This window comes from Phascolarctos cinereus, unplaced genomic scaffold (genome assembly GCF_003287225.1).
Source record: "Phascolarctos cinereus isolate Bilbo 61053 unplaced genomic scaffold, phaCin_HiC Scaffold_3;HRSCAF=262, whole genome shotgun sequence".
Classification (NCBI taxonomy): domain Eukaryota; kingdom Metazoa; phylum Chordata; class Mammalia; order Diprotodontia; family Phascolarctidae; genus Phascolarctos; species Phascolarctos cinereus.
The window spans coordinates 245,298,065-245,325,652 of NW_027555736.1; the positions used below are offsets into that span (position 1 = coordinate 245,298,065).

Below are 27,588 nucleotides of genomic sequence, written 5' to 3' on the forward strand. Positions count from 1 at the left end.
GACAGCCACCCAGAACCGTGACCCAGATCCGAGCACGGGCAAAGCAAGAGAATACTGCCTCAGTGCCAGCAAAGAGATCCCTGCAGTCCCCCTCTGATCAGCCACTCAATACCCTCCACTGTCTGTGGGCCAGAAGCTCTGGAAGCAGCTGTTGCTTCTGTGGCCACTGCCCTGGAGCTGTGCTAGGGCCAGGACTGGACAACACTCTTCTCTCAACTAGGTCCAACAGACCTTTCCTACTGACCTTCTAAGTTGTCTTTGGCATTTGTGGGTTGAGAAGTCTGGAAACTGCCACAGCTTCTCTTGATTCAGTCCCCTGAGGCCCAACTGACCTTTCCCATCAACCATCCAGGTTGTCTTGGGCTGGAAATTTCTTTACTCTGTCTTTTTGTGGGTTCTGCTGCTCTAGAATTTGTTTAGAGCCACCTTTCACACGTATTTGGAGGGGTTTGGGGGAGAGTTCAAGCAAGTCACTGCTTTTACTCCTCCATCTTGGCTCCGCGCCCCCCCCCATTATCATTTGAACCTCACAACAGCTCTGTGAGGTAGGTACCATAGATATTAGCATCTCCTCTTTACATCTGAGAGAAAACTAAGACTTCAAAAGGTAAAGTCACTCTCCTGTAAGTCACAAGGTATCACAGGCAGGATTTATTTCAGCCTGGGTCTTCCTGATTCCATTTGCAACATTCTCCGTAATATGCTCTGTTGTTCTCTATCTCAAATAAAGTACACGATGTGGTTCTTGTAGTTTGAAGAGGCTAAACTGTACTTTGGTCATTTCTTCTCTGAGTAGACCGGGGCAGAATCATTCATCTTTCAAATCCTACAAGAGTGATATGGCTTCTGTGTGAGGTGGAGGGGCTGGCCCTCTTTTCTCTGGTACAAAGTACATTATTAATTATCATGACAATTTAGCTTCAGGCAACATTTCCCTACCTAAGTGATGCTTAATAGTTATGCAGGCTAAGAAAGCCCATCCTCTGCAAGTGAATAGATAAGTGAGGGAAAAGAGGAAGAAAGGGCATTATTCAGTCTCTAAGAATGTTTTTAAGTAGCTGGGAACACAAATGTGGTGAGAACAGACATAGCACATCTCTTCCTGCTGACCAAGACTCACTACAAAATTGAGCCTTATTAGTAATAATTTTTAAAATACAGTGAACAGACTTCTGATTAACATAGTAATGTATTGGGACCTAGGGGAGTGCAGGTCTCATCAAAAAAGAAAACTAAAGAAAAATAGTTCCAAGTTCCCCCATTCAGTTCTGGACAGCACAAAAAGATCACCAGAAGCCTGAAGACGTTCTGAGTGGAGACAGGCCAGAAGAGGTGGAAGCCCTAGTATCTGGCAGCCACAGCAGGAGATTAAGCTACAGCAGCACCAAGGCAGCATGTTACTAAAGAAAGGCATGTTGGATCCACAGAAGGAGACAGGGTCATCATAGCATCTGGGCAACAGTGCACCTGGGTCTCGCAGGAGATTGGTTATTAGTGCATTTGATGTTAACCTGTTGGGAACCATCAACCAGTTCCTGATTCTGAACTGTGCAAGGAAAAGGAAACAAAGAAGGGGCTGAGGAGCCACCAGAGACTGAACCATAAGCCAGGGTCGGACTGCCTCATGTAAGAGTAGGGGAGGGAGCAGAGTCTGACTTCAGTACAAAGCGCCAGTCCGGAAACTGATTAGATAGAAATAAATTCCAAACAGTTGTAAAGAAGTACTGTGGATTGAGAGAAACCTACAAGGTAAATCTGGAAGAGAATCTCAGAGAAATTAATAGCTTGGCCACAAGGACTAAAAGAGTACCTCTATGCTTAATATGAATGTATAAGTAGAGGCTATATCAGCTTGCATGCCATCTTGGGGAGGAGGGGAAGAGAGGGAAGGGGAGAAAATTTAAAACTCAAAATCTTATGGAAGTGAATGATGAAAATTAAAAATAAATTATTTTTTAAAAATTAAGCAAGCAGTTAAAATGAAATAAGAGCTCTAGAGGAAAAAATTGAAAGAAAAATAAATAGCTTAAGATAGAAGGTAGAAAAACTTATGGAAGTAGTGGACTCCCTGTAAAACAGAATGGAGTAGTCAGAACTCAATAACTCTGTGCGATAATAAGAAATATTAAAACAAAATCAAAAGATTGGAAAATTGGAAGAAAATGTATCAGCTGTCAAAATTAACTGGAAAATAAAAACAAGGTCCCTGAAAATTGTGACCAAACAAAGGACCTAGACACTGTCTTTCAAGAAATCATAAAACAAAGCTCTTTAGGTTTGCTAAAGCCAAATGACAAATTAAAAGTAGAAAGAGTCCCCCTGTTACTACCTGAAATAAAGTGCAAATTTAGAAAGCTCATAAATGTCAAAGCTGAAATCCTGAGCTTTCTGGTAAAAGAAAAAAAACTGCTGTAAGGAAAGAATTCTAGTACCGTGGAACTACATTCAGCATCACATAAGACCTAAGAGCCAGTACTTCAAAGGAGAGAAAATATTAGAATACTGTATTCCAGATGGTAAAGTGCCAGGCCTGAAGCTTAACCAAGAATAACTTAATCTGCAAAGCTGAGTAATTTTAGCCTACAGGGTAAAAATCATGTATTTTTATCTGAGTTATAAACTTTCAGTCATTTCAGATGAAAAGACCAGAGCTAGGTAGAATCTATGAAATGTAAACACAGAGACAAAAGAAACCTGGAAAGGTGAATGCGTTTGATAAAATATCATGAAGTACTGGCTTTCAAAATGCCACTGGTTTCTGTGGTCACAAAAGGAGTAAAGAAAGATAAAGACAGGGTCTGGGGATGGCTTGGTTCCATATTGGTTATAAGAGAGGAAGGAAAACATGAAGGGAGAGGAATACACTACGAATGAAATGAGGAGGAGAGAAGAGGAACTTGATTTTTCTCAAAAGGCAGCTAGGTGGTACTGTAGATGGAGAGCTGGGCTTAGAGACAAGAAGACCTGAATACAATTGCTGCCTCAGCTGCTTTTTAGCTGTGTGACAGTGGACAAGTCAGTTAACCTGTCGGAGCTTCAGCTTCCTCTTCTGTAAAATGGGGATAACACCTGAAGAAGAGTCTCTTAAGAGAAACTAATGGGAGGGGAGTTTTCCTAATATCTTATTTTAACATGGCGTGGAACGTTTTCAGGTTCTAGCTAGGGGGGAGTATTTTATTTTAGTCACAATAATTAGAGATTGGTTCATATCCTAAAAGAGTTGATTGGTCACAATCCCTTTCCAAGTTCGACCCAAGTAAGACCCAGATCTTTGCATATCTCCCCCCATTCTCACGTGCTGTTGTGTCCAGTCAAGGTTTTACTTAATACAGAGATAGAGTCCTTAGTAACCTCCAAATCCAGGCTACAGGGATCTGTGTTTCTGGTCTTAAGAGTTCTTTGATCATGTATTAGTCTGAGCTGGGCACTGTGCTTACTCCTCAACTTGTTTATTCATATGAAAGTGAGAAAATTGAGTTTTGAAGACTTTTTTCCCTCTGGAATAGCAGGCATATGAAGACATGAATTTGGGTTTTTTGATGTTCATGCTAGTTAGAATTGTTTAAAATACAATAGAATTGTTGATCTTTTGGCACACTTGTCAAGAGGTCCTCTGTATAGCAAACACATTGCAGATATGTAAATATAGTCACTCGGTGAGTGTCAGAGAAACCTGGAGAGCTGTGGCAAATCAGTGCTATGACAGTCTTTGTGGGCTGGGAGGACTGATGAGAAGAGCCACTTGTTAACGTTCTTGTTATTAGCTCACATTTTAGAGGATTTTTCACATGTTCTTTGTTTATAAAGAAGGTTATCCGTGATTCATTGCTGCATCTAAGTTTTTTCATTGACTTAAAGAGAAAGCTTTCACTTCTTCAGGCATCTTGGACTTTGAACATAATGAGGCCATGATTTTACATATACACACACACACACACACACACACACACATTTGTGTCTAATGGTAGCCATCTCTAGGGTAAGAGGGAAGGAAGAAAAAAAAAGAAACAGATTTATATGATAAATTTATTCTATATTTAAAAAGAATAGCAAGTCGTACGTAATGGATTTGTGGTTTCATGTACAGTCATCTTTTTATTTTTCTACTGTACTATGGAAATGCTTGTTTTATTTCATAAATTAAAAATAAAATAAATAAAATGATGAGGCCTGTGGTGAGAAAAGGAACCTATGAAGAAGAAAAATGTTATGACATGTATCAAGCCTCCTGGAGGGAGCATCAAGGTAAGAAGAAACAAATTTAGTCCTGAATCTACATTAGCTTATTGAGTGTCAACTCTATATATCCTGCTATGAGTATTACTCACCCAAGCAGAGAACAAATTATTATTGAAAAATTCCATTCAAAATAAATACAAAGTGCATGAAATACCTAGGAGTTAACTTATTGAGACATACTCAGAACTTATATAAATACACCTATAAAACTTTAAAGAAATAAGACAAATAATTGGAGAGTGATTTGTTTTTCATAGTTAGGTTGCACCGTTATAACAAAAATGACTGTGCTTTAGTGTTATACTCATCTAAATGCCATGAGGTTACTCTATAGCATTAGATAAAATAGTTACGGAATTCCGTTTGGAGAAACAAAATCTAGATTTTTGAAGAAAAAAAATGAAAAAAAAAAAGCTAAAGTGAAGAGTATTACCAGATCTTGAACTGTTATATAAAGTAGTAATTTTTTTTTAAATTTTCAAACAGAACTTTTTAAAGCAGTAATTCTTTTTTTTTTCCCCTCACTTTTTTGGTGAGGCGGTCAGGGTTAAGTGACTTGCCCAAGGTCACATAGCTATTAAGTGTCACGTGTCTGAGGCTGAATTTGAACTCAGGTCCTCCTGACTCCAAGGCTGAAGCTCTATCTACTGTGCCACCCAGCTGTCCCAAAAGCAGTAATTCTTAAAACTATTTAGTACTGGCTAAAAAATAAACAAACAAACAAATAAATAAATAAATGTGTGTGTGTGTGTGTGTGTGTGTGTGTGTATATGTATATAAAATTTGATCAGTGAAATAGATCAGCTAAGCAGGACCCTAAAGCAATTGAATACAGCTGTTCAGTATTTCATTAAACCTAAGAACTTCTGGGAAAACTGGAAGGCAGTTCATCAGAAATTAGATTCAGACCAGCATCTTAATCATAAAATGCAGTAAATTTTATATGGATACTTGACTTAAACATAAAAGTAAAAAAGAAATAGGGGGAAAAAACCCATAAAAGTGTAATATCCTAATAAACATAGAGAAGAAGAGGTAATACCTTTTAGATCTGTGATCAGGGGAGAATTCCTAATTTAGCAAGGGATAGAGAAGATCATAAAAGATAAGAGACAGTTTCGACTACATAAAATTTAAAAGCTTTTGCATGAAAAAGTTGGGAAAAAGTCTTTGTTATCAAATATTAAAATATTGAGGCAGTATGGTATGGGGCAAAGCACTGATTCTGGAATCAGAGAACCTGGGTCTGTTGTGGTTCAGGGAGGTTTAGCGGTTCTGGGACCTGAAATAGCTACAGCAAGAGATGCGGGTCCTACCCAAATGGATTTGACCCACACCTTCTTTCAGCCAAAGACAAAGTTTATTAGAATATTGATCTGGGGTGGGAGAAATTTTAGGAATCCACCATATTGGCCAGATTCTTAAGGAATCTAAGCATTTGTATTGGTAATGCAAATGGGCCAGACTTTAAGAATCTGAGCACCTTAATGGTGGCCAAGATGGATCTTATATACAGAAAGACTGTGGGAAGGATCTAGGAGTGGCCAAGTAGTCTGGGGTGACTGGAGGAGACATCTAAGGAGGATCTGGATGGGAGTGGCCAGTAAGCTGGGGTTACTGTGAAGTAACAGAACACCTGGGACCTTGACCAGGGGGGCCAAGGGAGAATGGAGTCTAGATAGGGTGGGAAGTGGCCAGAGGCAATCGGGAGGTAACAACCAAATTAGAAGATTGGGGGTAGCCACAATGAAAGGCCAGTTGAGAGGATTTAGCCTCAGGCAAATGCCAGAGATTTGGCCATGGGGAAGTCCAGGACATTTCCTTTTTGGAGTCCAGATCCCAAAGACATGGTTCTTTTCCTTTTAGGGGTTCAGATCCCATCCCCATCAGGTCTAAAACCTGTTTCTAAGTTTTACTACACATGTGACTTTGGGCAAATCACTGATGCTCCCAGGATCTCAGTTTCCTCATGTCTACAATGAAGGGTTTGGACTAGAGGGCTTTTGAGGTCCTTTCGAGCTCTTGATTTATGATCCAATCTTGTATTGTAGTATGATTTCTGATAGTTAAGCTACATGGGGAATTGACACCAACATGTAAGCTATTCCTCAAAAGATAAATGACCCAGGGATTTGATTAGCTAATTTTCAGAAAAAGAAATGCAAATGATTTGGGACTGTGACCAAAAAAACTGTGCTTACTCTTTGACTCACTGATGCCACTACTAGGACTATACTCCAAAGAGATCAAAGAAAGATGTATAGTATCTCTATGTACAAAAATTGGAAACTAAAAGAGTGCTCATCCATTGGATGATAGCTGAACAAATTATGGTATTTGAATGAGAATATCATAAGAAATGACAAAAGAAATTGTTTCAGGGAAACTTGGGAAAATTTGTATAAACTGATGCAAAGAGTGAAGTGAGCTAAATAAGAAGAATAATTTATACTACAATAACAACAGCGTTTTATTTCATTTTATTTTTTTGACTAGGCAATGGGATTAAGTGACTTGCCCAAGGTCACACAGCTAGTAAGTGTTATGTGTCTGAGGCCAGATTTGAACTCAGGTCGTCCTGAATCCAGGGCTGGTGCTCTATCCACTGAGCCACCTACCTGCCCCAGCAACAGCATTTTAAAAAAGAAAAAAGAGGTGGGGAGTGATACAGATGTGAAATCTTACATGCACACTGATAACGGCACTATATTATTAGTTTTACTTAACTTTTTAACTTTGTTACAAGAAACCTCTCATGAAGTAAGAAAAATCTGTAAGTGTGTATAATGTAAAAAAAAAGCATATCAATAAAACTTAAAAAGAAAACAAAGAAACAACCCAAACATATAACCAACCAAGAGATTGGAAAAATATGAGTAAATTACATGTCATTACGGAAGAACGTATGATAAGAAAACTTTGGCTAGTTACGTGGCCTGGAATCATACTTAGTCAGCCTGGGTGTTGCACTGGTGTTTCTGTGATGTCAGGTGAAAGGGATGATGTTGGGTGATTCTCACCAGATTCTTACCAGATTACCAACGTGTGGTAAACTGATGGGAAGATATGGACAAGGATCACACAGGCAGTCAGGTAGGTACTGGTTGCTATCAACATCAAAGGGAATATCCAAATCTTTGAGCTCATAGATCCATCTGGGCTTTGAGTAAGAAAAAAATGTCAAATGTCATACAAATAATTCTCAGTTAAAGTAAGTAGACTGTTCCTCTAGCCTTCCTCTCCCTCATGGGGCTCCACTTGACCTGTTGTCTCCCCCTTCTGCACTGCTTCAGTACCTGGGCCCCAAAGTAAGAGCAGCTTCAGTGCATGAAGCAGAGGATCCAGAGCTACACCAGCACTTGGGGTCTTGCCTTGCCTTCCCCCCCCCCTTGAATTTATGTAAAGCAAGAACTGTCCATAAACTTGTCAAGTCTAGTGCAATTAGCATAGCTCTTAGAATATTGATTCGAGTCAGTAAACATTCATTAAGCTCCTAATATTTGGCTGGCTTTGTACTAAGCCCTGGGGATACAAATTAGAAAAAGAAAGCCAGTCCCTGCCCTTAAGGAGCTTACAATCTAACTTAGATCTTCCCAATTCAGACACTAATTTCTTCTTTGTCTTTCAAGGTTTTTAGTGTGAGCCCATTTTGTTAAAATTGGGCTAAGTATGGGTGTACCAATTAGTTATTATAAAGCCATTTCCAAACTAGAAAGTAATATTATGGGAAGCAATAATTTCAGAAGTTTGAGAGTAAGGAATTTTAAAAATCTGATTCCATTGCAAAGCTAACAATCTTGTCAGTTTTTCTGAGATTAGGTAATTTGTGTTAGCATAATGTCTTTATGAAGCATTGTTCATTTTAAAAGCTTTAATAATGTAGTGTGAAGGCAATAATCAATAAACATTTATTAAGTACCCACTATGTGCCAGGCACTATGCTAAGTGCTAGGGATAGAAAAAGAGGCAAGAGTCAGACCACAGAATGAATCTATACTTTTTCTTGTAATGAATGGTTGTTTTTCTCATTTTTAAAATTTATAGGGGCAGCTAGGTGGCGCAGTGGATAGAGCACCTGCCCTGAATTCAGGAGGGCTTGGATTCAGGAGTTCAAATCCAGCCTCAGACACATAACACTTACTAGCTGTGTGACCCTGGGCAAGTCACTTAACCCTACTGCCTAGCCAAAAGAAAAAAAAAGCAATTAAAATTTATATTTGTAGTAACATCTATATTTTGTATGTCAAAATAATTTCCCTATGTACCCTCCTTCATCATACTATGATTTTTTTTCATTTTTCCTCAAGCTTCTTATTTAAAAATTTTTTAACACTGATTTATAAATTTTGAGTTCTAAATTCTCTCTCCCCCTCCCACTCCTTCCCCACTGATCGAGAAGGTGGGCAATTTGCTATGTATTTTCCATATAGTCATGCAAAACATATTTCCATGTTAGCCATGTTGCCAAAAATAAAAAAAAATGCTTCGATTTCTATTCAGAGTTCATCAGTACTCTTCCTGGAGGATAACATTTTTCATCATTAGTCCTTTCTTTGAATTATTTTAAATCATTGTATTGATCGGAATAGCTAAGTCTTTCACAGTTGATTATTGACACAATATTGCTGTTATTGTATGCAAATTCCTGGGTCTGCTTACTTCACTTTGCATCAATTCATGTAAGTCTTCCCAGGTTTTTCTGAAACCCTCTTACTTGTAATTTCTTATAGCACAATAGTATTCCATCACAACTTATTCAGCCATTTTCCAAATGATGGGCATCCCCTCAATTTCCAATTCTTTGCCACCACACACAAAAAAAAGTATTTTTGTACCTACAGGTTCTTTCCCCTTTCCTTTGATCTCTTTGGGACACAGACTTACTAGAGGTATTGTCATGTCTACAGGCATACACAGCTTTTTAGCCCTTTGAGCTGTAAACCATTTTGAGTGCTCCTATCACTTGAGAAAGGCCTAAAACCTGGATTGGCCAGTCAGGAGAAAGACATTTTTGGCCCACTGTGAGCTTAATCTGCCATAATGCTTTGAGTGCTCTGGCATAACAGACATGCTTTGCTTTGCTTTCTGAGTGAACCCAACATGCCCCTACCCGTATCAGCAACTACAAGGCCAGATGAAGCTCACCAGGAGCATTCTTTTGTTTATGACTACCAAAGACAAGGCTCCTCGAACCAGACACTATCTTGAATAATGATATTTTTCTTATATTGTTGTATTATGTCATGTTAATGATAAAAGAAACACAGATACCCTGGATCTGTGATTTCAGTTGACACCTTGACATTCTCTTATCTTATTGTATTTACAACTTATACCACTAAGAAATTCCTTTCTCAAACCTGGAAAGTCTTATGTGAATTGATGCTGAGTGAAATGCAGAACCAGGAGAACATTGTACACAGTAACAGCCACATTGTGTGATGACTCGCTTTGATTAGACTTAGCTCTTCTCAGCAATGCAAGGATCTAAGACATCTCCAAAAATCTCATGATGGAAAATGCTATCCACATCCCAAGAAAGAACTATGGAGTTTGAATGCAGATTGAAGCATACTATTTGCTCTTTTTTTTTCTTTTTTGTTTTGTTTCTTCTTTCATGTGGTTCTAATTCTTCTTTACAACATGACTAATGTGAAAACATGTTTAATAGGAATGTATATGAGCCTATATCAGATTGTATGCTGTTTTGGGGAGGGAGGTAGAGAAGGAGGGGGAGAAAATTTAAAACTCAAAAACTTACGGAAGTGATTGTTGAAAACAAAAAATAAATTAATTTTAAAAAAATTCCTTTGTCACATTATAGTTAAACACATATGGAGACTATAATTCTGGGGATTGCTCTAAGTATATTAAGGATCTCCTTCTGCTTGTTTACCTCTGAGTTCAAAATTATTTTCTGACTCCATCATGCATGATTCTCTGACTTAATGAGAATAAATAAACATGTTACAGCACATGTACAGTCTGATTCCGTTTGTTCCTTGTTCAAACCTTTAGTAAGGTGGACCCTCATTCTGTTTGTTCTAGGGCAAACCTTCAGTTAAGGGAGAAACTGATTGTGTTTCTTTCTTTGGACCCAACCTTTGGTAAATGGTTGACGGGGCATAGGTCCAAATTTTTCTTCAGAATGTTCAGACCACAATTATACCAACAGTTTGATTAGTACCTCTGGTTTTCCATATCCCCTCCAGTATTTGTCATTTTCCTTATCTGTTACATTAGCTAATCGGGTAGGTGTGAAGTGGCTTCTCAGAGTTATTTTAATTTGTATTTCTTTAATTATTAGTGATTTAAAGCATTTTTCATATGACTACTGATAACTTTGATTTCTTCATCTGGAAACTGCCTGTTCATATCTGTTAACAATTTATCAGTTGGGAAATGACTCTTATTTTTATAAATAACTCTTCTTTAGCCATAGATTTGACAGGTACATTTTTCCATGCTCTCCTAATTTGCTTATGTACGGGGCGTTCAAGGAGGACTAACACCTCAGGCGTGAGGGCTTGCCAAGCCCTTTTCAGGACTGTTATCCACCTTTGGCATCTGCCTGGTACTCAACTCACATCGGTGGCTCTAAGAAGATATAGAATACACAGTGGTGACACCCTGGTAAACCATCTCAGCAGACCGACTAAATTAAGTTGAGGGTAACTGACAGGCCTCAAAACCGTCAGTGTGTTAGGGAGGTGTCTACCCCAAGCATGGGAAGACTCCTCCAGAGCTGAATGTGCAGATGTGAACAGTTTGTTCCAATGGCCACCAAGGTGGCTGAAGCAGGTGCTGTGGAGTACTCGGGGCTTAGTCAGACATCGAAGACATTGAAGTTATCGACTGCATCCCAGGCCATCACCAGTTTGTCTTGACTTTTGTCTGAACACTGGACTTTGAACACTCTGGAAGAGAGAGTGAGGCTGATGACTTTGTGTAACTCTGCCTCTCTTAAATCCAGTTTTTGCCTGAGTCAAGACATCGCTCCCCCCTTCCCCTGTGATGTCACTGGTCTTCTTCCAAAATGAAGGACAAACAAAAAACAAATGCTATCAGTCTTGGTGTCTAAATTACATATACATTTTGGCCTTATCTTGGTATGTGATGTGAGGTGCTGGTTTATGCCTAGTTTCTGCCAGACTGCTTTCCAGTTTTCCCTACAGTTTTTGTTGAATATTGAGTTCTTGCCCCCTAAAACTTGCATCTTTGAGTCTGTATTACTGTGGTCATTTACTTCTGTATGTTGTGTGCCTAATCTCTTCCACTGATCCACCGCTGTATTTCTTACCCAGTACCTGACTGTTTTGATGATTACCACTTTGTAATATAGTATGAAATCTGGTACTGCTAGGCTGCCCTCTTTTTTTTTTTTTCATTGATTTCCATGATGATATTCTTAACCTTTTGTTCTCCCAGATGAATTTTTATATTATTTTTTCTAGTTCTATAAAATAATTCTTTAGTAGATTGATTGGTATTGGTACTGAATAAATGACTTCATTTAGGTAGAACTGTCATCTTTATTATATTGGCTGCCTACCCATCAGTAATTAATATTTCTCCAATTGTCTAGACCTGCCTTTATTTGTGTGAAAAGTTTTTTTTTAAATTGTGTTCATATAGTTCCTGGGTATATCTTGGCAGGGAGACTCCCAAATATTTTACACTGTCTTCAGTTATTTTAAGTGGAATTTCTTTTTCTGTCTTTTCTCTCTGTGTTGTTAATATATGGAAATACTGATGACTTGTATGGGTTTGTTTTATATCCTGCAACTTTGTTGTTAATTGTTTCAGCTACTTTTTTAGTTGATTCTTTAGGGTCCTCTAAGTATCATATCATCAGAGTAGTGAGTGACAGTTTTGTTTCCTTATTGCCTATTCTTATTCCTTCAATTTTTTTTCTTATTGGTGTAGCTAGCATTTCTAGTACAATATTGAATAATAGTGGTGATTATGGGCATCCTTGCTTAATTCCTGATTTGGGAAGGCTTTTAGCTTATCTCTGTTAAAGATATTGCTTGCTGATGGTTTTAGATAGATATTACTTATCATTTTAAGGAAAGTTCCATTTATTCCTATGCTTTCAGTGTTTTTTTTTTTAATATAGGAATAGGTGTTGCATTTCATCAAAAGCTTTTTCTGCATACATTGAGAAAATCATATAATTTGTATTGGTTTTGTTATTGATATGGCAGATTATTCTATAGTTTTCCAAATATTGAACCAGCTCCATCTTCCTGATATAAATCCTGCCTGGTCATAATGTCAGATCTTTGTGATATATTGTAGTCTCCTTGCTAATATTTTATTTAAAATTTTTGCATCAATTATTCATTAGGGAAATTGGTGTACAGTTTTCTTTCTCTGTTTTTGCTCTCCTTGGTTTAGGTACCAAAACCATATTTGTGTCATAGAAGGAGTTTGGTAGAACTCCTTCTTTGCCTATTTTTAAAAATAATTTATATAATATTAGAATTAATTGTTCTTTAAATGTTTGGTAGAATGTACTTCAAAATCCATTTAGTCCCTCTCGTCATTTTGTAATGAAGTTAAGTAGAATAGTATACTGGCTGTCTGTGATACATTTGGAATCCATAGTTATCAGACCTTTGGATTCAGTCTTGATCATTGAATGTATTCTGAGTTTAGTTATCATTCTGTATTATTTGAGTTATTAGTGTTATTGTATATATTTTTCTCCTTAGTTCACTTTTGTATCAATTCATAGCAGTCTTTCCATATTCCTTTACATTCCTAATATCCATTTCTTATAGTGCAGCAATAATTCATAATATCATATATCAGTAATATCAAAATATGTTCAACAATTCCCCACTCCATGGGTGTCTGTCTTCTTTCCAGTTTTATGTCACAGAAAATGCTGCTATGAATATTTTGGTACATGTGAGACTTTTCATTTTATCTTTGAATTACTTTTGGTACCTGCCTGTTATTGGAATGGTTAAATCAGTGAACCATTTAGTAACTTTTCTCAAATGATCCGAATTTGTTTTCTAGAATAGTTAACATTCACAGCTCTGCCAACAGAGTATTAGAGTCCCTGACTTTCCACAGCCCATGTAGCATTGACTATTTTAAAATATCTGCCAATTTTAGTGAAATTTTTAAAATGAGCACTTCTCCTTATTTGTGACTTAGGATACTTTTTTTATATGGTTAATGATAGTTTATATTTCTTTTTTTTGAAAATTATATGTTGAGAGAACAACATAGACAATGACTATAACAATGTAAATGAAAAGATAAATAAAATGAAAGTGTACTCTGAATAGATGGAAAATTAGTGAAGACCTGGAGAACAAATAAAGAAACAGCTCTCCCCTCTCGTGGCAAAGAGGTATAGGGGATTACTGGAACTATAAAGAAAATTTTTAAAAAGCCCCTGCCCCCAAAGAGCTGATATTCTAATAGAGGAGAGAACATGTACATAAGCAGGTAGGTAAATATAAGATACAGTCAGAGGAGCTGCAAAGTAACCTTAGGGTGGAAGGCACCATCAGGTCGAGAGGGTAGGGGGGTAGGAAAGGACTTGTATCCAAGGTAGTACTTGATCTGAATCTGAAAGGAAGCCAGGAACTGGTGTTTTTTAAAGGTATCCCAGGCATGGAGGACAGACAGGGAAAAGCACAGAAACAGGAGACGGAGCCTCATGTATAAAGGAAAGCAAGCAGGCCACCGTGGAGGCGAGTGATGTGTAAGAAGACTGCAAAGACAGGACCAGGCTAGGCAGTGAGCAGCTTTAAATGCTAGGTGGATTATTTGATCCTAGAAGGAATAGGGAACCACTAGAGTTTGAATGGGGCTTAACACGGTCCGACCTGTGTTTTCAGACAATCACTTTGGCCTCTGTGTAGAGGGGGGACTGGAGTAGGAAGAGACCAAGAGGCTGTTGCAACAGTCCCTGGGAGAGGTTAAAGTCTGGACTTTGCTGGCACATCGTCTTTCCTCCACATTTGTTCATTGCTTATAGCCATCCTATTAAAATGCCCACTTGCAAGGGCCAGGACAGTAATGAATATTGTACACAGAAAATTCTATGTATTGTCAGACATAGTTGCCATAGGGGATATTTTTCTTAATTCTTTTTCCTTGCTAAAAAAAAATTCCATTTAGACAGAGTGTGGGACATAGCTTTGATGGAAAGACAAAAGGCATCCATAAAATGTATTTTAAAAATTGAAAAATAAAACTGTATCCATATCTTTTGCTTACTTTTCTATTAGGGAAATGGTTTTATATACTTGGTTTTATACATTTATGTCATTTTCCTCTACATCTTGAAAATTAAACTTTTATCAGATACACTTGATGCAAATAATTTTTATATTCTACAACTTCTTTTTCTAACAATAGTCATTTGATTCATGTAAGAGCTTTTAAATTTTGCATAGCTGAAATAATTTTATGTGTTTTGATATCCTCTGTTCCTTGATGGTTAAGAAATCTCTTACTCCTGCCAAATTGCAGTTTTTCAAGCACTTCTTGTCAAATAAGGATTTCTATCCAGCAATAATTTTCGTTCTTAGATTTAGGAAACCCTAGAGTTCATTTGCTTTTAGGTCTTGTGTGTTTATTGTATTCCACTAATTTACTTTTCTAATTTTTAACCAGCACCAAGTCATTTTGATAACTGCTGCTTTGTACTTAAATTTGAACTCTGGTAATCATAAGCCCCGTTCATATATTTTTTTTCTTATTCCCCTTGAGATTTTTCACCTCTTGTTCCTTCAGATGAACTTCATTATTATTTTGTCTGGTTCTACAAAATAATCCTTTGCTAAAGTCAATAAATTAAGTAGCATCATCATGTTTGTTATATTGGCACACGTTAGTCATAGCTCTCCAATCATCTGAATTTTCTTCTCATACCTGATGTGGAGTCCAGTACTGAAAGCTATAGGACATAGTTTATCTATTTAAGTCATTTTACACTTGTCACAGAATCTGCAGTAAGAATGCATTGTACCCAATTGTGTAATGTAGTTGTACTAATCTTTGCCCATTTTTTTTCAATGCTGTTCACAGATCCTTTTTTTCTCATACCTACAGCTTCAGTTATTAAAATTTAAAAATGCACAAAAGTTTTAGGAAAACTCAGTGCCACTGCTGGTCATAATGGAAGCTTTGACTTGCTCTCTTTTTGTCATGGGCCTGTTTACTCCTCCTTAGGCAGCTTGCTGCTTCCCTTCCTGCCCCCTAACTCTTCTTGGTGTCGGACTTAGTCTGAATCAGCTTTACACTTACTATAGCTTGGAATTCCTGAGCTCAAACAATCCATCATTCTCAGTCTCCTCAGTATCAAGGACTACAGCTATGCCCCACCATGTCTAATAAATGGCACAATTATCAAAATTCACATAATGGTTCATTATGAGAGCTACAAAAGCTTATGTAGCCTGTCATTGTCCTTTTTAGTGTCAGAGGAATAGTTGGAAATGTTTCATAGGGCAATTTCCAAAGCTAAGAAAAAGGTAGAGGAAAAACCCTGGAAAGATAATGAAACTCTTCAGGTTAACTTTAAGACCCTTGTAGGTGTGTTGGGAAGATAATAAAGTAGCAGGAAGAAGCAGTAAGCTTCCTCCTTTTCTACCCCCCATCCACCCCACCTCACCAAAAAACATCTGAATCATTTGAAGAAACTGGACCAGACTGAATCCTGATCAGGAAATACGAGATAACAAAAAAAGTGAATCGTCTTCGAGCCCAAGTCAGCATAGAGGGACAGACAGAGTTCTGCAGACCCTGGAGTATTCCAGTTCAGGGAAGACTGTGCCCCAGAGCAAGAGGAGGTCCCAGATCCAGCATAAAGGGGCCTACATTTGTGTAGGGTTCAGGAAAACGTGCCAACTGGCAGCTCTGTTGCTCACTGTACTCAGTTGTAGGTCATAGATCTAGGGTAGACTGAGGAGGGGATCTCTACCTAGACATGAGGAGGGGTTGTGCCAGGCAGAGAGAACAGGTTCAGAAGCAATCAGCTGTGTGGATCAGATCCTTGTTGTGAAGCAGGATCTCAGAGGTTCCAGCTTCTAGCCCAATCTGAAGCCCAAAGATAACTAATCAGGCCAAGAGTCTCAGACTAAAGGGAAGCCTACAGTTCTCTTGCTGTGAACTAGAAGAACTGCAAAGCTATTAGCATACTTCAGTGGCAGTTTACTGAAATGCCAAAGGAGGCAAGCTTAGTGATGTGTTGGCCAGATCCAAATCCAGGTCAGGAACTTGTAGAGCTCAGACCAGGGAAGCAAAAATTAGACTTTGTTTTGGTACAGACCACTTTGGGACCATAGCTTGAAGGTCTACAGCTTGTGTTGCTCCTGAGATCTTAGAATGACACAACATTCCTCCCAAGCGACATCAGTAGGACCAACTCAGACATTCTCTGCAAAAGTGTATACAGCCTGGCCCTAACATGATGTCTGAAGTCAGGAAGTAGGTTGGAAGGATTAAATAAGGAATTCCACAATAAAAAGCTGTTATGGTAACAGGAATGCTTAAGATACAAACCTAGAAGAAGAGAATGACTCCTACAAGCAAGGTCTCAAAAACAAATCTCAGGCAAAAATTCAACTAGTATTCCTGGAAGAGAAGAAGCAAGAGTTTAAAAAATTATTCAAATGAAAGTGTTAGGGGAGAACATTGGAAAAGAAATGAGAACTATGGAAGAAAGACTTGGAAAATGAATTAACAAATTGGCACAAAATTTACAAAACCTTAACCCAGGCAACAAACTCTGAAAATTAAAATTGACTAAATAGTAGCTTAATGATCCCATGAAACAACAATATTAAAACAAAGTCAAAAGATTGAAAAAAATAAAGTATCTCATAATATAAAAGTACCTCATAAAAGTAAGGCACCTCATAACAAAAACAGCTGACCTGAAATATGTATCTAGGAGAGACATTTTTAATAACCATTGGATTACCTGAAAGCCATGACCAAACGAAAAAGCCTAGTCAAATTTTTTAAAATCCTAAAACTGCTGATGTCTTTTAAGACCAAAGGGCAAATTGGAAATAGAAGTAATGCTCTGTTTCCTGAAAGAAACCTCAAAATAAAAACTACCAGGAACATTAGAGCTAAAATTCAGAGTTTCCTGGTGAAAGAAAAAATACTGCAAGAATTCAGAAAGAAACAATTCAAGTGCCAAGAAGCCACCATCAAGATCATACATGCTTTAATAGTCACTCTTGTAAAGGAGTGGAGAACTTGGAATATGATATTCCAGAAGGCAAAGGGTATAGACTCACAACCAAGAATAACTTACCCAGAAAAACTGAGTGAAATGAATGCTACAGGGAAAAAAATGGACCTTTAATGAAAGAGAGGACTGACAAGCATTCCTGATGAAAAGACTAAAGCTGTGCAGAAACTTCAAAGTGCAATCACAGGAGTTAAGAGAAATGCAAAAAGCTAAACATGAAACATAAAAATCATAAGGGACTAAAACAAGGATAAATTGCTTGCATTCTCATATGGGGAAATGAAAGCCTAGCAGAGGTTCTTTTTATGTCTTGATGATCTTGAAGAAGAATGAAAAGGGAAAGGAAGAAGAATACACTAGAGGTAAAAGGGAGAGAAAAATTAAGGAAATTTATTTCATATAATCAGAGTACACATGCAGAAATCTATGTAAACAAGAAGAGGGGCGGAGCCAAGATGGCAGCGTGAAAGCAGTGACTTGCTTGAGCTCTCCCCAAACACCTCCAAATACCCACAAAAAAATGGCTCTAAACAAATTCTAAAGCAGCAGAACCCACAAAAAGATAGAGTAAAACAAATTTCCAGCCCAAGACATCCTGGATGGTTGATCGGGAAGGCGTATTGGGCCAGGTGGGGAGAGGAATGCAGTTTGGCGTGGGCGTGCAGGCCGCAGCGAACCTAGAGCAGGCCTCAGAGGACTGAATCACAGGCAGCTGTGGTGGCTTCCAGACTCCTCAATCCATGAATGCCAAAGACAACTTAGAAGGTCAGTGGGAAAAGTCTGTTTTTGCGGTGAGACAAGAGCTAGGTCAGAACAAGTTCCAGAGCGTGGAGCATACAGGGCGGATGCAGGGGCGGTGGCTGCCTCCTGAGCTTCTGGCCCACAGACTAAAGGGGAATCAAGTGGCTGATCAGAGGGGGACTGCAGGGATCTCTTTGCTGGTGCTGAGGCAGGAATCTCTTGCTTTGCCCGTGCTTAGATCTGGGTCACAGTTCTGGGTGGCGGTCCTGGGGTGAGGAGGAGCACTGGCGCGGTGGAGCTTGTAGTGGCTGTGGAGAGGAAATCTTCCTCATAGTTCCAAGACAGAAAAGACTGCTTGTGGCCAGTCACTCAAAGACCAGAGCTCAGGCCAGGAAAAGAGTAAACACCTCAACCCTTATCATACCACCTTGGAAGAACTGAAAATTTAACAGGTCCCTAGAAGTATCTCTGAAAACAGCTATACAAACCCCCAAAGCTTGGGACAGTACAGTCTCCACACTGGAAGCAGACTTTGACCTTAACAAAGAGTTTAAAACTCAAGTAATTGGCTGGGATCATGAGCAAACCTCGCAAAAAGAGTCAGACTATATTATCTTACTTTGGTGACAAAGAAGATCAAAACATACAACCAGAAGAAGACAACAAAGTCAAAGCTCCCACATCCAAAGCCTCCAAGAAAAATATGAATCAGTCCCAGGCCTTGGAAGAGCTCAAAAGGGATTTTGAGAAGCAAGTAAGAGAAGTAGAGGAAAAACTGGGAAGAGAAATGAAAGTGATGCAAGAAAATCATGAAAAACAAGTCAACAGCTTGCTAAAGGAGACCCAAAAAAATACTGAAGAAAATAACACCTTAAAAAATAGCCTAACCCAAATGGCAAAAGAGGTCCAAAAAGCCAATGAGGAGAAGAATGCCCTAAAAGCAAAATTGGCCAAATGGAAAAGGAAGTCCAAAAGCTTACTGAAGAAAATACTTCCTTAAAAATTAGAATAGAGCAATTGGAAGATAGTGACTTTATGAGAAGTCGCAACACAGTAGAACAAATCCAAAAGAATGAAAAAGTAGAAAACAATGTGAAATATCTCATTGGAAAAAATAACTGACCTGGAAAATAGATCCAGGAGAGAGAATTTAAAAATTATTGGACTATCTGAAAGCCATGATCAAAAAAAGAGCCTAGACATCATCTTTCAAGAAATTATCAAGGAAAACTGCCCTGATATAGTAGAACCAGAGGGCAAAATAGAAATTGAAAGAATCCACTGATCTCCCCCTGAAAGAGATCCCCAAAGGAAAACTCCTAGGAATATTGTAGCCAAATTCCAGAGTTAGGGTTAGGGTTAGGAGAAAATATTGCAAGCAGCCAGAAAGAAACAATTCAAGTATGGTGGAAACACAATCAGGATAACACAAGATTTAGCAGCTTCTACATTAAGGGACCAGAGGGCATGGAATATAATATTCCGGAGGGCAAAGGAGATAGGATTACAACCAAGAATCACCTACCCAGCAAAACTGAGTATAATCCTTCAGGGGAAAAAATGGTCATTCAGTGAAATAGAGGACTTTCAAGCATTCTTGATGAAAAGACCAGAGCTGAATAGAAAATTTGACTTTCAAATACAAGACTCAAGTGGAACATGAAGAGGTAAACAGGAAAGAGAAATCATAAGAGACTTATTAAGGCTGAACTGTTTACATTCCTGCATGGAAAGATGATATTTATAACTCATGAGACCTTTGTCAGTATTAGGGTAGTGGGAGGGGAAAAATTATATGGATAGATAGATAGATAGATAGATAGATAGAGGGCACAGGGTGAGTTGAAGATGAAGGGGTGATATCTGGAGAATAAAATTAAGGGGTGAGAGGGATTATACTAGGAGAAGGAGAAAGGGAGAGGTAGAATGGGGTACATTATCTTGCACAAAACAGACAAGAAAAGGTTCTTACAGTGGAGGGGAAACAGAAGGTGAGAGGAAATGAGGGAATCTTATTCTCATAGGATTTGGCTTAAGGAGGGAATAACATACACACTCAATTGGGTATGGAAATCTGTCTTACCCTACAGGAAAATAGGGGAGGAAGAGGACAAGAGAGCAGGGGGATGATAGAGAGGAGGGTGATTGGGAAAGGGGTAATCAGAGGGAAGCACTTCTGAGGAGGGACAGGGTCAAAAGAAAGAATAGAATAAATAGGAGGGCAGGATAGGATTAAGGGAAATAGAGTTAGCTTTTCACAACATGTCTACTATGGAAGTGTTTTGCATAACTACACATGTATGGCCTGGATTGACTTGCTTGCCTTTTCAATGAGGGTGGTTGGGGTGGGAGGAAGGGAGAAAATTTGGAACCCAACGTTTTAAAAACACATGTTTAAAAAAAATGTTTTCATATGCAACTGGGAAATAAGAAATACAGGAAATGAGGTACAGAAATCTATCCCACCCTACAAGAAAATAGAAGGGGAAGGGGATAAGGGAAGTGGGGGGGGGAGATAGAAGGGAGGCAGACTAGGGGAAGGGGTATTCAGAATGCATGCCATCTTGGGGTGGGGGGAGTGGCAAGATGGGGTAAAAATATGGAATTCAAAATCTTGTGGAAGAAAATGTTGAAAACTAAAAATAAATTTATATATTAAAAAAAACAAGAAGGGAGGGGGAAGGGGAATCACACAAAAAATGGACTTCACTCTCATCTGAATTGGTCAAAGGGAGGGAGAAGGCACACATATACACAGTTTAGTAGAGAAATACATTTTACTCAGCGGGGAAATAGGAGGAAAGAAGAGAAAGGAGAAGGGAGAATTAAGATGGAGGGCAGATAAAGGAGGAATTAGTTATAAACAAAACAAACTCCAAGGATATACAAAGATATTTATAGTTCTTCTGGTGACAAAGAGTTGGAAACTAAAGAGGTGTCCATCAATTGGGGAATGGCAGAATAAATCACAATATATTAATGTGATGGAATACTGTTGTGCTATAAGAAATAATGAAGGTGATGATTTCAGAGAAACCTGTGAAGACTCACGTGAGCTGATGCAGAGTAAAGTGAGTAGAACTAAGTGAACAATTTATACAATGACAGTAATGTTGCCTTTTCACTTATTTTCTCTTTAAATACATTTTTCTTTCATTAAATATTTCCCAGTTGTGTACAAAAAAGTTTTAACATTCATTTAAAAAAATTTTGGGGGGTGGGGCTAGGCAGTGGGGTTAAGTGATTTGCTCAGAGTCACACAGCTAGTGTCAAGTGTCAGAGGGCCACATTTGAACTCAGGTCCTCCTGACTCCAGGGCCAGCGCCCTATCCACAGTACCACCTAGCTGCCCCCAGTTTTAAAAATTTTGAGTTCCAAATTCTCTCCCTCCCTTACCCCACCTGTTGAGAAGGCAGGCAATCTGATCGATTATACACATGAAGTCATGCAAAACATATTTCCATATTCCATGTTGCTAAAGAAAACACACATAGAGGCAAGAAAAAGTAAAAAATAAAAGTATGCTTCAGTCTGCACTGAGTTCATCAATTGTCTCTCTGGAGATGGATAGCATTTTTCATTATGGGTCCTCTGGAATTGTTTTGGATCACTGAATGTTAATATTATAAAGGCAGATAACTATGAAAGACTTGAGAGCTCTGATCACCGTGTGTAATGTTCTCCTAGTTCTGCTCACTTCACTCAGCATCAATTCATGTAAGTCATTCAATATTTTTCTGTAATCTGTCTGCTCATCATTTCTTATAGAACAATAACATAATGAAACATTCTGCCCACTTCCCGATACAGAGCTAAAGGAATCAGAGTGTAGAATAAGACATGTTTTTTTGACATGGCCAGTGTGAAAATTTGTTTTGTTTGACTGCACATGTTTGTAAAAGAGACTTTGTTTTCATTGCTCAATTGGGGAGCATTGTGAAGGAGAAAAGGTGGATTTTTGCTGATTGAAAAAAAATTTAACTAAAAATTAAAAAAAAAAATACCACAGGACCATTAGCGTTCTTCAGTGGAGAAAATCCTTAGCACCAAATACTTTGACATGAATTTGTGTTTTATTAAAACCCTGTCTATTTTTGAAAAACCTACCTGCATTGGGAACTAAGTAAAGCCCAAAATGGAAAAAAAAAATCTAGTTCTTTTAGGGAAAAAAAAAGTTTTTTTAAATTAAGGCTTTATTAGGAAGTGGATGACAGACAAAAATTACATTGCTTCCTGCTTAGAGTTCTCTTAGCTGGTTAGAGCCCAGTGGATGGAACCAGTATCATTTATTTAGGCACAGAAGCACAAAAGGAAATTTCTTAAAAGGGAAAGGATGAAAGATCCTGAACCAGCCCCAGGTATAAAAACAGGATTAAGTAAGGGAGGAGAATTAACATTGGAAGAATTGAACCAAGCAACTGATCTACTGCCTGGAAGGAACTGGGCTGTGGGGTTACTTACCAGGTTTGATGCTGTGACAGTGATGACATGAGTGTGCCGGCCCGACAGTGGACCCTGATTGGGCCATTTAGGATTCCAGAGGAGATCTGGAGTGGGCTGGAGAGGAAAGCAGTCATGCCTCCTCAGTGCCTCATTTTTGAGGTTAGCTCAAACAATTGTAATTGATGGAGTCATTTTGTCTGATTTAATGTAGGCTTTCTTTCCCCTTTCCACAGGCGATCCTGCCCTTAGTATGAGTCACTGGATGTTTCACCAGCAGGCCTTGCAGGAATATATTCTCCTATGCTGCCAGTGCCCTGCAGGGGGGCTTCTGGATAAGCCTGGCAAGTAAGTCCTATTTTGAGAGGAGGAAGATGGAAAATCAGAAGTCATCCATATACAATGAGATGACTTCCTGTGATGGGTAGATGGGGCCTAGTTCCCTCTGGTTCTCCCTTGAGTTCATATTGCTAGTGCTTTAAAGGGAGAGAATCTCAGTTCGGGCCCTTCCCTTCTCTACGTGCCCCTGGTCCAGATACCGCTGTTGGCTTCTAGTCTTCTCCCCAAACACATACCTCAATGTATATACGCCATCACACCACTAGTTTGCAGGAATCTGAAGCAGTAGTAGGCAAACAGGCTTGATAGGGGCTTTTCTTTTCTTAAATATTAGGCTGACTTAAAAGATTTAAAAGTCCATAATTGTACCTGACAGAGATTGTAATCACAACAGCTAATTACAGAGTTGATTAAATGATGGAAAACAAATATGCCTTTATAAGCTATAATTAAAAACAACAACAACAACCTGGAAACCAAACAAACTACTACTTCCCTGCCTTCTCCCTTAGCCAGCTTGCTGCCGATAATTAGGCACTCAAGGGAACGCCCACCTCAAGACTCATGGTACTTGGCAGGTTGTCAGAAAGGACTTTGCCAGTTTCTAGAGGTGTTTTTAATTTGAGAGGAAATTGATTATTCTGATGTTGAGTCTATTCCTGAAGAGTTTTTCTTCACAGCCTTTTCTGGGAGATATTTGGAATAAATAATTGTCACATTGCCCCACTGAATGGAGATGGAATCCATATCTGCTCAGCAGATACGGATTCAAAATGAAAGGATTTCCTTCAGACTGCTTGGGAAAATTGCATTTTCTGTAACTACATGGATTCCTTTGCATTTGTTGTCATATTCAATGTATTTGATTTGTCCATACTCTTGAACTTGGAGTCTTTAGGCAACTGTTTGATCCAAAGAAAGATGCCAAATATAACCTTGCGTTGTTGGGCTTTTTCTGTACTAGGGAGTTCTCCTCAACAGTGTTTTTTCCCCTCCAGGTCAAGGGACTTCTATCACACCTGCTATTGCCTGAGTGGCTTATCCATAGCACAGCACTTTGGCAGTGGAGAGATTCTATGTGATGTGGTCTTGGGAGTGCCAGAAAATCGCTTGGTAAGATGTGAGGGAGGCCTCTGACACCACAGCTTTAAAACCACTGTGTTCTTTGAGTCACCATTGCACTTGGCCTGGGCTCTAACCTAGAGCTTTCCCTGAAAGCTTAATCCAATGTTGCTCAGAATAGAGTAGCTACTTTTAATTTCTAGAGCTGACTATTGCATTTTCTTTACTATGGAAGGAGCCCACAAAACCCAAGCCTCTTCCCTCTTCCCTTATTTATGTGGGGTGATTTATTTAGATGGTGATTCAATGAAGACCATAGCTAACCATCTCCCTGTTTTGAATGTCTAAAAGAGCCAGTCTGGGGAAGGCCATGGTTCTAGCACACACCATGGCCTTTGGTATCTGCTGGTTTATTTTCTTTTTCTTTTCTTTTTTTTCCTTTTTTTTTTTTTTTTGCTTTTTGATGAGGCAATCGGATTGAGTGACTTGCCCAGGGTCACACAGCTAGTAAGTGTCATGTGTCTGAGGCCACATTTGAACTCAGGTCCTCCAGATTCCAAGGCAGGAGCTCTATCCGCTGCACCACCTTGCTGCCCTAGCTGGTTTATGTTCCAGTGTGTAGATGCCTCCTTCCTCTTATTTCTTTTTCTTTTAGAATCAGAAAGTCGTAGTTGGTTGTTAGATCAGTGTGCAGATATGCAGGAGACTTAGAATAATCAGGTTGACGGCAGTTACATCAAAGCAGTGAGTCAGTCTTTGCCTGGTACCCTCAAAGAACCTTAGCAGACTCAAGGTTTCCCCAGTGGTAAAATTCAAACATATAAAATTACAGAGTCTTTACAGATTTGCATTAAATCTGTATAAGTGGCATATTCCTAGAAAGATTTCCTTCCTTTAAGTGGTTTTCAAGTTTAGAATTCCATTACTCTTTTTAATATTGCCATTATACTTTTAAAAATTGATGCCTTTTTAATTACTCATTCTTATTGACTTCAGTTGCTTATATTGGCCAGAGTGAAGGTAAATGCATTCGTGGAGTTGGGAACATAAGCTTACAGCAACATAGATTTACTGCTGGTAGGGACCATAGAAGCCATCTGATCCAAACTCCTTATTTTGCAGATGAAGAAACTGAGGTCTAGAGTGGTACATTCAGGATGAAGACTTGGGTGGGGCTCCTGAGCGGTAGTGGTAGGCTGCTACTTGGAGAAAACTTACCTAGGATGACACCCTGCTCCAGACCCAAGGTTTCAGCTTTTATCACAGAGGGAGAGAATAGAAGAATATTAACATGGACTGGAATCCCTACAAAAGGAAGTACTAATTGTATATTTGTCTGTCCTTCGTTTTGCAGCAGCCTACTCACCCTGTGTACAACATTGCACCAGACAAGGTGGTCCAGGCCGTCATGTATTTCCTGCAGAAGCCCATCCCGTGTGTGGAGGAGGAGGCAGCAGCAACTTCTGCTGCCACTGACTAAAAGGCCCTGTGTCTCTTCCAACCGCCACTTGGATATCCGCTTTCCCAGTGCACGGCATATCCATGGTGTACACAGTGCTGTACAAAGCCTCAGCTACCATGGAGCTGTATTTTCCCCCTTTCTTAAATACACAGATGGGTGTGTGTGTGTGTGTGTGTGTGTGCGTGTGTACATTCATGCATATGTACACACACACACACATACACACACGCGCTGTGCACGTGCACGAGTGCGGTCCCAGGTTTGGAGAACACTGTGTTTTGTCATTGTTCTTTTTATGCCTGGGAGGCCAGCCAGACCAAAAACTGATCGGCCCATGTGAAATCACTAATCAGCTTTGGCCTAGTTATGGTGTGCTTGGGGAGCGCTGCATGCCGAGAAGGAAGTGGCCACCTTCCTGTTAGCTTTCCAAGCCGGACAATTGTATTTAAACTAATAATGTATATGAGTATTTTAGCATCAATTGCTGCTGTTTCTGCTTGCACTCCACTGTAAATTTGCGAGGAGACGTGCCCTTCCAGGAGTAGCAAATAAGCCCATCTGAAGCCATGCGATCACTAAAGGTCCTTTTAAGGTCCCAAAGGACCTTGATAGGGATCCAATCAATATCTAAGCCCCAGTGCATTTCTGTAATTGCTCCCACCTGCTGCCCTACATCTCAAGGGAAGGTAGATGTGGTGGGAAGTTCTATGTAGTTTTCCCTGTGGCTAGTAGAGACTGAATCCTTCTTTTCTAGCATTGGAGACTGGAGGATTTCAGTTCCTCTCAGAGGCCACAGTTGCACTGATAGGACTTTATTCATCCTTGGGTGCTATATACTAGACCTGGGAGACCAGTGAAGTGTGGGAAATGAGCCTTCAGCTTAAATCTGCACAGCAAGAGGAAGGAAATCCCTGTGTCCCCCCCATCCCCCTCCATCATGTACCTTTCAAACAACTTTGCATCTGTGAGGGAGTACTTGCATGAGGGTGAGGTAGCTGGAGCCTTGACCATTCAGTGCATCGTCACCCTCTGCCTCCCATCCCTTCCATCTCCGTCCTCCTCAAGAAGATCCAAGGACATCCCCCCCCTCTGTTAACACTACTAAGGCTTTCACTTTAAACACTGACCCGGGATTCTTGAATGTCCTGCCTGTTGTCGGGTCGCAGAAATGAGGGTAAGCCTCAGGACGGAGCAGCTTTTACATAGGCAGTTAAATGAGTAAAACTTGTCATGGAGAGAGAGCTCATGCTGAGGGGAGGGTTATGGCCGATCACAGCCTCTGATGCCTGTCCATACTGAGGATCTCTGCTTAGTCACCTCATTCAAGGCTCTCTCCTGACTTGAAACCCATTTGCTGCTGCAGTTAAAGTGGTACTCATCATTACTGACCTGGACTTTGCCCAAGCAGCGATGGACCATGGTGGGGTGGCTCAGAAATGCAGAATTAGTAATTTCTGCTGTCAAACTCTGGCCATTTTCCACTTCTCATATCCTGTTGCTTTTGCTTATTGGGCTATGTATTACCTCCTTTAGATAATAAAATAGTAACATTTTTTATTATGATGGTGTTTTTTTAGCCTCTGCAGTAAAAAAACAAAAAAATTAAGAAATAAGAAGTAATGTTGCAGGTTATTGGATCTTGCTTTATTGATCGGCAAACATCTATTATCCATTATACACGAGGTAAGAGAGAGAGCTGCCCTTGGAGCCAAAAAGGCCTGAGTTCAAATCCCACTGGCATTGTAGCCCTGGGCAAATCACTGAAGGTCACAGTGCTTGAGGCAGCTCTTAAGACTGTTAAGTTGCAGATCAGTTGGTGGAAGGAGTTTTCTCATCCATAGAGTACTGGAATTACAAGTCACGTCGATCTCCCAATGTACAAGGCACTGTACTAGGCAAGGTAGAGACAAAGAAGAAGACGAGGTCCTTGCTTTAGGGGGGAGGCGCAGTTGGAAGGCAGAACATAAATGTAAAAAGTTCCGAGGCCAAAGCCCCTTTCCGTAAGGTTGCATCTGGGTGTGGAAGCAGGTTTGGGGAGGGTTGTAAAAGACATCTCTGAGTAGACAGCAGC

General features: G+C 39.4%; 1 protein-coding gene across 1 annotated transcript in view; it reads left to right on the forward strand.

Moving 5' to 3' along the window:
* The window catches only part of FNTB (farnesyltransferase, CAAX box, subunit beta), a 109,633-nt gene extending 82,556 nt beyond the window's left edge, over positions 1–27,077 (forward strand). The window contains exons 10-12 of the mRNA XM_021004659.2: positions 22,891–23,002; positions 23,992–24,106; positions 25,410–27,077. Coding sequence (XP_020860318.1) covers positions 22,891–23,002; positions 23,992–24,106; positions 25,410–25,535 — 353 coding nt within the window. The 3' untranslated portion in view covers positions 25,536–27,077. The remainder of the gene's footprint in view (positions 1–22,890; positions 23,003–23,991; positions 24,107–25,409) is intronic.
* Positions 27,078–27,588: the final 511 nt, after the last annotated feature.